Raw genomic sequence first — 11640 nt, 5'->3', positions numbered from 1 at the left:
GACGGTTGAAGTTTTAATGTGTGTGTGTGTTTGAATGTGTGTGTGTGTGTGTGTGTCTGTGTGTGTGTTCCCGTCACACTCTGACAGCTGAACAAAGACCCCATGCCTTCCTCCTTCCTCCCTCTTTCCCTTCACGCTGCTCGCTCTGGACGAAACAAACCGGCCGTTCAGCATCACAGTCGTTGGCGCGGCAGAGCTGATTCAGAGCTGTCAGCCGTCAGGAAACAACACGACGTCCTTATAAATCAACTTTTCATTCATTACAGTGACCGTGTCAGCTCGCTGGTGGATGACTGGGATTCCTCAGCGCTGAGAGAAGAAACTGTGTTGTCACTGCGACGCTAATGAAACGGCGTCAGAGTGCCACAGACGTTCATCATTATCTCATAACTTCCTCCAGAGTCACAGGGTTCACTTCATCAGCTGACACGATCTGAGCAAACTGAGCTGCGTATCAGACTCCGTCACACTCGTTATCAGGTTTTTGTGTCAGAAGACGACAACCTCTGAAACTGTATTGAGAAGTATTGAAGGAGCCTGCGAGTTATTCTGCAATATAACCCCTGAGGTCAACTGCACCATCAAAGCACAGGACGTCCACTAAAAGTGCTCGTTTTTGTCAGAGATCCACACAGATACAGACTTTTCTTTGTTGAGCCAGCAGTCGCTGTCGCAAAACCCACCAGACTCCATTTACAGAAACATTAATTCAACCGTCTTAAAACAAACGTCGTACAAACTAAAAACTAAAACTCATGAGAACGATCTCGGTTTGTTTCAACAATCATCAGTCTGGTTCGGTTTAAATAAATCTTGACTAACATGCTGGATGCACGCTGCCTGTTGCGTTTGCTCATTTTCTATCTTTTCCAACTTTTTATCTTTCTTCTTTGATCGTATTTGTGCTGCAGCCTCTCGAAACACGCCAGCAGAGAAAGTATTTCTGATTCTGATGCAACGTTGGCCGAATGTTCGAGAGAGAGACGTAACTCTGCAAACTGTCTTTCATCCTGATTCATCGTAGATTCCAGATGTTTCCACAACGCTGATAAAGAGGCTGAAAACTTTACAGGAGATCCACTTGATTGACTCATTCAGAGAAGTGAAGTCACGTATTATTGTCGGAGCTTCTGAATTAATTTTGCAGGATGAAGACGTGATTTTGTCATTTCTACTGGAGGAGACCTTGTAGTATCCGGGACAAACAGGAGGATACAGCAGGAAAAATATGGATGTGACTGCTGCTTTAAGACGGACTTAAAAAACTGTGACCCGCTCCTTTAAATCACTTACATTTACTCGTATCTGTGCAGCTGTTTGGAGCTCAGACGAGAAGGTGGAAACGGCTGTTAACAGCTACATATTAAAATTAATATAACTATAATTTATAAATGCCCATAAAACATGTTTTCAGCTTAATATTAACTTTCAGAGACATAAAACTACCAGTTAGAAGCAAAATGTCTCAAAGAGCTGTACGAGTTAAGTATAATAATCATGTTTTGGTTGAATCATGAGGTTTGAGGACAGTTTATTAAATAAAACCACAGAGAGGCTGATAACAAACAACAACAACCGACTGCAAATTAAACTGATCTGAGCTCAGCGGTTTGTGGTTTCACTGAACTTCTGCTTTTATTAATAAACACAACTGTTGTTCACAGCTGATCACACACACACACACACACACACACACACACACACACACACACACACACCATCATGTTTGTATTTTTAGATTTTGACTTTATGATGTTTTTCTCTCTCTCGTGGCTCAGATAAGCCCCGCCCCCTCCCCCTGTGAGCATGCTCAGTGACGTCCTCTCATCAAAGAGTCCTTTCATGCTGCTGAGCTGCATGTGGAGCAAGACGACGTGATCACACACACACACACACACACACACACACACACACACACACACACACACACACACACACACACACACACACACACACACACACACACGCACACACTTCCTCCTCAAACACTCACTCATGTCACCTTCTGCTGAACAATAACACGACTCTCTCTCTCTCTGTAACTGATACTGCTCGCTCGACCTCAGGTGAAGCTTCCTCAATCGTTTCCATGTCGTCGACTTTTCAAGAATTTATTAATTTATTAGAAAAACGTCACGAAGAATCACAAGACGACACGAGCCTCTCTTCACATGTTGTAAAGATATAACTCATATTTCTGATAAGATGAGAATAAATCAGATAAATCACAACTGAACCTTAATTAGTGACTATTTTAAAAATGATAAAGCTTTTATACAACCAAAAAATAAAAAAAACTCCAAAACTCCATTAAAACTTTGCCGAATTAGCTGTTAGCACTTCCTGTCAGCAGTGAACCTGTGGATGTACAGACGACCATCACTGGATTACTGTGATGCTGAAGAAAACTTAAAAACATGATGTTTCTAAGGCAAGTTCTGTACATGAGGAGCCACTTTTTTTATGGATTTCTAGTCATCATCTCCTCCTGATGATATAAAGTCAGGCTCAGCCATCATCTCCTCCTGATGATATAAAGTCAGGCTCAGTCATCATCTCCTCCTGATGATATAAAGTCAGGCTCAGTCATCATCTCCTCCTGATGATATAAAGTCAGGCTCAGCCATCATCTCCTCCTGATGATATAAAGTCAGGCTCAGTCATCATCTCCTCCTGATGATATAAAGTCAGGCTCAGCCATCATCTCCTCCTGATGATATAAAGTCAGGCTCAGCCATCATCTCCTCCTGATCTGAGGAGACGTTATTTACACCCTTTATTAAGATATCTTCACTGTAGCTGCTGAGCCAACAGTGTTTTTCGTGGACTAGGAAACTCTACCTGACTTTCCATCAACATGGAGGAGGAGGTGACTGAGTTTACATCTTTATGTGAACTTCTCCTTTAAAAGTAAACAAGCATCTACCAGCCTGCACTCAGGGAGATGCTGTGTTTGGTGTTTTCTGCATGTGTCAGAATAATGAATACAAATGTTGGTGCTGAAGCTGTCGCTACGTTTAAAAAGCTGAAACTGAAACACTGTTTTTTTCTCTAGTTTGTCTGATGAGTGAGATCACAGACCCTGACACTGATGAGGAGGAGGAGGAGGAGGAGGAGGAGGTGGAGTGGTGTTGAAGCGCTCCTCATCCCTCCTTTGTGTGAGTTTTATCAGGACGAGACGGCTGAAGCCTCCTTTTAATTTCACTAAGAGGATGGAGGGAGGGAGGGAGGGAGAGAGGGAGGGAGGGAGGGAGGAGGGACGATGACAGACGCTCTGCAGAAGCTCATGAAACATTGATGAGGTGGACGAGGAGAAGAAAGAGGAGACGAGGACGAAGGAGAGGACGAACACAGCTCAGACAGACAAAAAGAAGGAGGGACCACAATGTGCTGTGGACATGTTTGTGCCTTGCAGACCATGTTAGACACACCCTCCCTCCCCCTCCCTCCCCCCTCTGTTAATCCTCACCCCCTCCTCACACACACACTCACACGCAGCTCGGGGGCTCCCAAACCACCAAGCCGTCCTCTGATTGGCTGGCTCGGGACAACACAGGAGAGAGGGGGATGATGGGAGCAGAGAGGATGAAGAGTGGCTGTGTGAGCGGTGGAGAGGCCCACAGTGTGTTGCAGCCAATCAATGAATCATTAATCAATACTCTGAAGGTCGTTTGTGTCACAGATGAAAACAAAGAGTGGCCCCGCCCACCCCGAGGTTTTAGAAACAAAAGGATTGGACGCTGCCGTTGACGGACAGCTGTTTCATGTTTGTTTACATCGGTTGAATCTGTACACGCAGCAGGAAAACTGGTTTTAATCTGTAATTCAAACTCTTAAATTAAATAATGAAATATAACTTTAATCAAATGGATCAATCGAAGAATCGATCATTAAAATCAGAATCAGAATCAGAAATTCTCAGTGTTTTTCTCTCAGTCCCGCCCACAAAGAGGAAAACAAGCAATACTTCCCAAGGACGACAGAGTTATCTTAGCGTTAGCCTGCAGCTAGCTTAGCGTTAGCCTGTGCTAGCTTAGCATTAGCCTGAAGCGTCACTTCCAGACTTCCTGTGTGATGAAGACGATCAGCTGACAGCGTCGGACATGCTGGGTTGATTTTCTTTCTCAGAGATCCTTTATTGATTTGCTTGTGAAGAGGGTTCACTCTGGACAGATTTGAGAAACTGAACTTTGTAACAAACTGAATTTCTCTCTTTTGCTGTTTGTTGTTGAACTTTTGGTGAATTTTATTTGAACTCGTCTGATCAATAAAGGATCTTTGGCAACGTTAGACAGTAAGTTCAGTTCAATAAAGGAGGTCGAATCATCAATACTGCCTTTGAATTCAATGATAGGAATTAAAAGCTCATTAATCTACACTTTCATCCATCTATCTATATATCGATCGATCCATCTGTGTCCATCGTCTATCAGTCTTTTATTAGTTCTGTATCTATTACTCACAGATCCATTGATCGATTCATTTATCCACCAAGCAACCATATCATCTACTCATCCATCTTTCCAGCATTTATCCATCAATCTATTGATAATGCGACTATTTATGACGACTATTATGATAATCCATCTTCGTATCTTCCTATTGATTATTTCTGCCAAGTTCCTGACACGTGATTTCTCTGATATTTAGTCCAAACGTGAAGAAATTACAACTAAAATAAGCTTTGATCAGTTCCAGCGGCTCGTTTCAGAAGGATAATCTTAAAAACATCTTAGGTTTTACAGAATAAATAAATGTGTGTTGCTGAGTGATTCACCTCCACACCAGTCAGTCGGCCTCTAACCGAGTGTAAAAACCTCCCATGAGTCGGTTCATGAAGCTTGATGACTTGTTTCCCTCCATAATTGCTTCATTTCTAACAGGGGACGCTCGCTCAATAATCCTCGGCCTAACGAGGAGGAAGTGCTGCTCTTCAGCTCCTCCATCTCACATCTGAAGCTCTTTGCAGCGTAATAATCACGACTGCGTCCGTATTCATCGCCCCTCTGGGAAATGAACCAGCGCTCCTTCAGGATACGCTGCTCTGAACCACCTGAGCCTCACACAACAACTGACTTTATATCTCTTAACGCTCCAGCACTGCCCTCATAAAACCCAGCCGTGATGATCTGCTCTGCAGGGGACCGGCAGGGTCTCATAACGGAGGGACATCTTTAATGTCTGTGAGTCCTGATGGTCGTCGACGGGTCTCACAGGTTTGTGGATTCTTCAGGGAACAATGAAGAATAAAATAAACCCAAAAATTGCATCAATGTTTGTCCTCATTTAAGATGAGCTGTAGAAACTCCAGTGTGTGAGCGCTGTGCACCATCTGCACTGCGTCCTTGTAACCCAGTTTTGTCGACATGACATCTCAAACACACGTTTGTGGACTGTGTACATTGATTCAGACTCTCAGACGACAAGAATCAAGTTTCTTATTCCCTCAAACTTCGATTAAACTTTCCTCCTTCAGAGTTTTGATCAAAATGGTTTTCCAACAGCGGGAGACAGTTTTTACTTCAAATCGTGACGAAACAGCTGTAAAAACATTTAAAACAAAAACAGACCCACTGGAGGCAGATTATTAAACACTGATGGAGAGTTTTGTTCGACGCTTTAGCTTCTGTTGAGCTACAAACATCCTGAATTAGGCCACGTTGTGTCAGATTGAATGAAAACTGCAGGGATGTGTAACATCCTGTGTGCAGACGTAGTAACAGAAGTGCATCGTGAAGAAGCTGCAGGTTCTGTTCACCTCCCACACATCAAGTCAATGACTGAACCCGCCCACGTCTCTGCACTAAAGCATCACTTTATGATCCTGGAGAGATAACACACACATAATCCGCCCTTCTCCAAACAACTCCCAACCTCAGCCCTGATAAGAACCTTTCTCTGGAACCGTGCGGTACTTTATGAACCGCTAACAACGTGGATGAGAGAACGAGGCCGATCCATTCGATCTGTTTGGATCCGGGAAAAGCTTCGACGCTCTGGATCGTTAACAGGAGATATCAGCTCAGAGCTTCACTGCAGTTCTGAGCTTTCAGCCCCACAATGCACCTGCTGCGACCACCTCCCTCCACCTGGCCTCCAGCCAGCGAGCTACTTTTAGCTTCCAGGGACGACGCTGAAGGTTTCTGGGCATCAGCTCGTCGATGAGCGGCTCCATCAGCCTTCAGCTAAATTCAGCCTGCCGATAATTTTACACTCCAAGTGTCTCCTTGAGAAACCGTCCTGATATTAAAACCTTTTATTGATGCGAACATCCTCTGCTGAGCCTGTGATGGTGTGTTAACCTCAAGTTTAGATCTTTGTGCTCAATAAGCTAAAAGCAGACGAGTTAGGACAGCGTCTCTGCTGCTGGAGCTGCTGGATTGACTGCAACAAACTTCAGACATGCACTGACAGAGATGAGCAAACAGAAGGCCGTCCCTCACATCAGGAGCAAAGTCCAGCTGATATCGATCTTGGATATAAATTATGAGCACTTGTGTAAACTTCAGTTATTCTGAAAAGTGTCCTGCAGACTCACAGAGAAGTGTTCGACCCTTCAGCTGCCGTTATGTCATATTTCATACATGTTGAACTCAACAGGAAGTCTGTACCCGACTATTAAAACTATGAGTGAAGTATTTGGATGTTTCCAAGTATTAAAGTGACGTAAAACAAAATATATGCTGGAGTTTTCCTCCTTTACTTTAACACAGGAGGCTGCACTGCTGAGGTTCGCCAAGGTTTTTGTCCACTTTCGGCGTCCGGCACCGGGACTCTTTGAGGTCGAAGTTGGAAGTTACAACTGGGAAATTCTGACCTCCGACGTTGGATAAGATTCAAACCATGAAGCTCAAACTACTTCTATAGCGTCAGTTTTGCACGTGAAGGCGTCCGTGGTCAATTTAGCAGTAACACGTAATATTCAACGTCTAGTTAGACTTTCAAAATAAATCTAGTTGGCAAACTTTGTTACAAATGTTGTGGTTTAGTTAACAAAAATAACTACAAGTCAGTCTTGACACTCTGGACTTTAACCCCCGTCTCCTGGAGGAAAGTCCAGTGTTGGACCCATCAAACCAAACTGACAGACACTTTTTATCCTGCTGCTCCAGAGGCTGCTGTATTTTACAGGTTGGGAATATGAACGAGCTGCTTTCAGATCAAACTGGTAAATAATAAAAAGTTGCTAAAAACATACGGTGGTCTGATACCGCTGATGAATAACTACGGGTGGTTTTATTGCCTAATAAAGAGCAAAGCATGTTTCTGAACACACTCATCCCAAACTAATTAAACATATATAAAACTGACTGACTGGACATTTGTCAGCCGACACCCTGCTGACTGATTACAGCAGTTATTGACTGAGACAAGGCTGACGAGTCGCTGGTCAGATCACAGCTATCTGAAAGAATGTGGGTGTGTGAGCGGCTCCTGCTGCCCTTCAGCAAGGCACTGATCACTTTTGTCGTTGTTAATGTGGAGCAGGGTGGAGCTCTGATACAGTTAGCTGAGATAAGGTCCGAACTGCTGACTCATTCACACCGACGCTCTGATTTCACATCAAAACTCTGAAGTGATTTAACACAAATAGACCTGATGACTGAAGTGACGAGTTCAGAGTGATTAACAACGTTTTTTTCAACTTTTCAGTGACTTTATATCCAATTATTAAAGGAACAGTTCATTAAAAATGTTCATAGTCCACAGAACATTTCTGGAGCTTCTCAGTAAAACAACTGAAGCAGCTGGAGATGATTTAAAACGGAAAAACAACCTAATTTTTTAATTTTTTAAAACTCCAAAAATCCATTCAAACTTTGCCGAATTAGCTGTTAGCACTTCCTGTTCGCAGTGAACCTGTGGATGTACAGACAACTATCACTGGATTACTGTGATACTGAAGGAAACTTAAAAACATGATGTTTCTAAGGCAAGTTCTGCACATAAGGAGCGTCTTTTTTAGGGATTTCTAGGGGGATTTATGGAGTCATCATCTCCTCCCTCCATGCTGATATAAAGTCAGGTGAAGTAGCTGGGGACTTGTTTTAAAACAAAAAACAATCAAAAACACATAAAATGTCTCCATACAGCTCGTCTGCTGTGATCACAGTCTGATATTTAGCTGTTAAGCTAAAAGTGTTAGCGCGGCCACACGTTGAAGGTGTAACTAACGTCTCCTCAGATCAGTTTGCGATGTCGACGAGCTGTATGGAGACATTTGATGTTTTTTCTGGCTGTTTTTCCGTTTTAAAGTCTCCAGCTACTTTTGTGAACTACGAAACTTCACCTGACTTTCCTTCAAATGTATCTTCCATCTTGGGACTAAATCAAAAGTAGATAAAAACAAAGTTTAAGTGTAAAAAGACATTTTGTCGCCTCTATAAATCTCTTTAACTTTTGTGATGGTCATGAAGTTACTTTTTATTTTCAGGTACTTTTTCTGGCTCATTAAAAGTCTGGACCTCCTGACGATGTCTTTGGGAAGTTGCTGCAGGATGTGTCATTGAACTCATCCCTGAATAAAACCTCCAGGAGGTTTCAGATTTCGAGGCGAGCTCCCGTCTTACCTTGAAGCTGTTTAAACCTCCCCTCCAGCTGGTTGTAGTTGAAGGCGGCCTGGCCCGAGAATCCAGGGCTGGGGCTGGGCCCCCTGATGGGGCTGAGGCTGGGGCTGTGACCCCGGCCGGGGCTGGAGAGAGAGGGGCCGGGGCCGCCCGGCGAGGGGGACAGGGGCCCGGGATAGTCCATGGTCGGGGAGAGAGGACCGGGGGAAAGAGGCCCGGGGAGACCGCTGGTGGCGCTCTGAAGCTCCATGATCCAAGATTCAGACGAGAGGAGTCCACAGAGGCATCGAGGACGGACTCAGCAGAGAAATTCAAATGTTTCCCAACAGTTTCCAGTTGAATCTACTTCAAGAGAAGAAGGCAGAGTCTGAGCCGCTCCAGTTTCAACAGGATGAAGTTGAGTCCAGGAGAATAAACTGGAGCTCCAACAGGAAAAAAACTTCCCTGCAGCAGCGTAAAGCTTCAGTTCCCAACAGGATGAGCTGTGTCCAGGAGAACAGACCTCAGCTTTCAAGATAAAACAAGTTTCCAGAAGAATAAATGAGCTCTAAAGACGATGAAGTCGTCTGAAATGATGTAGACCTGAGTTTAAACACACAGCAGCCTGTAGAAACAGTCCAGCTTCAGCTGCAGTCTCAACAGAGACACTTCAGGAGAGCGATGGAGGCGAACACACCGCAGAGTCCCTCTCTCCTTCTGTTTCAGCAGAAACTGCTGGCTCAGCAGACGCACGGCGGCGACGGCGGTGGCAGCATCACGCTTGTGTTTTCTCCCCGTCCATCCATCTGTCAGTGTCCTCAGATTTCACACCTTCAGGATCCCACCCATGCTCGGCTCAGACAGCCGGCCGCCGCCTGGAGACGCAGCAGCACAACGAGACGCTGCAGGGACAGAGCGAGGGCAGGAAGCAGCAGAGATGGAGGCAGCAGAGAATGAAAGCGTGGGTTTGTCCTCCAGCAGCTCGCAGACACTGAACACACCTTTCAGACAGAAGGGAGAGTGGAGGGGGGAGGGGCCGCCAGCAGGGGCAGCCACTCCTCCCAGCGGCCAATCACAGCCCCGGCTCTTAGCGGTGATGTCATCGACTCGTTAGCATAAGGGGTGGAGTGGGAGGAGGGCGAGAGAGGACGGCAAACAGAGAGAGAGAGAGAGAGAGAGAGAGCTGAGGGCTCCTGTTCACACAGACGAGCAGAAATCCTGTTTCACAGCTGCTCACTGATCAACACACGGATCAACACACGGATCAATACATGATCAGTTTATTAACAGTAAAGAGAAGAGAGTGTGTAAACAACTGTATGTTCAGGATTTATGTCATGAATTTAATTTCTTTTTCAATAAAAGTAAAAGGAAACGATGGATGTGTGAAGAGTTTAATAGAATCGAGTTTATCTTCTAAATCACAATTTAAACAATGAAATGATGCTACGCTAATGTTGCTAATGTTGCTAACGTTGCTAATGTTTGTAAGGGAAAGAAAAGTCTTCATTCTCTGATGTCAGTTTGTTTAATGTGAATGTTTCCTGGTTTCTTTCCTCTGACAATAAACTCAACATCTACATTTTCTGACACTTTATAGACCAAACAACCGATCGATTCATCGACAATGAAAAGAGAATCGTTACTGCAGCTCGACTTTTTAATTTGTTGTTTTCTTTTGTACTTTTCCTGGATTTGAAATGAGAAAAGTAGAAGTTATGGGAATGTTTTCACCTGCAACTGAGATAAAGTGAGAAAAAGAGGAAAATGTTAAAATCTTAAGGAAAATGCTGCAAAACTCTTTCATGAACTGTGGACGCTATAGTCGGGATTTTAATCTGAATGTAGACATAAACCTGCTTTAATTGATTTATTACACTGATCTCCAACTATTTTGATAATCAAGTTTAAGTTTGAGTCATTTTTTAAGAAAAAAAAGTAATATTCTCAGATCTGGGACCTTTAACGTCACTGAAAACACTCATCACTTGCAGCCGTCTTCTGCACTTCTGTCTCTAAAAACGTAACTGAAAGTGGATCAAGTCCAAATCTCCAGACAGACAGAGAGCTTTTGTGTCTTACTAAAGAAAAATGAGTAAGATGTAGATAACAGAGCGATTAAAATGTAGCTGACATCGTAGCTGGTGTTGGCTGGGAACAGACTCACACAGAGGAGATATCATGTGAAAACACTCATTGTGCTTCGTCTAAGTCGTCCTGAGCCTGTGGCAGCAGCTTCACGCCAATAAGGCTCATAAATAAGACTGTGTGTGTGCAGCGAGGACGAGCCGGCCGAGAGAGAGAGAGAGGAAACAGGGTGGAGAGTGTGTGTGTGTGTGTGTGTGTGTGTGTGTGTGTGTGTCTCAGGAGCTCATCGTTCACACACACACGTCCAAACATCCTGAGAATATCTGAGCTCTAATATTAGAGCCTGTTGTGGAGATGTTCTTCCTGTCTGAGCCCGGCCAGCACTTCCTGTTTGATCCTGCTGTCCATGAACAACACACACACACACGCACACACACACACACACACACACACACACACACACACACACACGCACACACAAATCTGCAGCTTCACATTAACTTGCAGGAAAAGACGGCAGGTTTGGGAAGAAGGTGGAGACGATACAAAGGAAAGTGATTGGAGGAGAATCAGCTTCACTTCCTGCAGAACTGAAGGAGGCGACGGGTCAGAGGTCACAAACACCAGAGACAATGCAAGGAACAAATATTCATGTGACCCTGAAATAACTGCAGCGGACAGAAGACTAAAAGTGTTCGACGGAAAGAAAAATATACAGATAATTTCACTGCAAAGTGACCGAAACATCACCAGACTCCCTTAACAAATGTAGTGATTTTAAGAGTTGTTGTGTGTGTTGAGAAACTTAACAAACTTTGTGAAACGGCTACGACAAACTCTGAATCATTGTCTCCTTCTTGTAAGTTCAGCAGATGTTCTACATGGACTTCTTTCTGTCTTTGTGTAGAAACATGGAGTCTGTTTGTCTCAGAGATGAACTGATGGATTCAGAGCTGAACACTTGTGATCAGATCGCGTCTGAGGATTTCCTTCACTCCTCCTGCCG

General features: G+C 44.1%; 1 protein-coding gene across 2 annotated transcripts in view; it reads right to left on the bottom strand.

The window, feature by feature from the left end:
- Window positions 1-11640, bottom strand: part of LOC141009275 (spectrin beta chain, non-erythrocytic 1) — a 105081-nt gene that overhangs the window by 53170 nt on the left and 40271 nt on the right. Inside the window, exon 1 of one of the 2 annotated variants that reach the window (XM_073481790.1) lies at window positions 8571-9500. The exons of the other annotated variant lie outside the window; for it this stretch is intronic. Within the exon in view, the coding sequence (XP_073337891.1) occupies window positions 8571-8817 (247 nt within the window). The 5' untranslated portion in view covers window positions 8818-9500. Of the gene's footprint in view, window positions 1-8570; window positions 9501-11640 lie in introns of those variants that run through there. 2 annotated transcript variants of the gene reach the window in all.

The sequence above is a fragment of the Pagrus major genome, chromosome 15, assembly GCF_040436345.1.
Source record: "Pagrus major chromosome 15, Pma_NU_1.0".
Lineage (NCBI taxonomy): Eukaryota > Metazoa > Chordata > Actinopteri > Spariformes > Sparidae > Pagrus > Pagrus major.
Note: the sequence above shows the minus strand (reverse complement) of the source record. Positions and strands in the feature narration are given on the sequence as shown.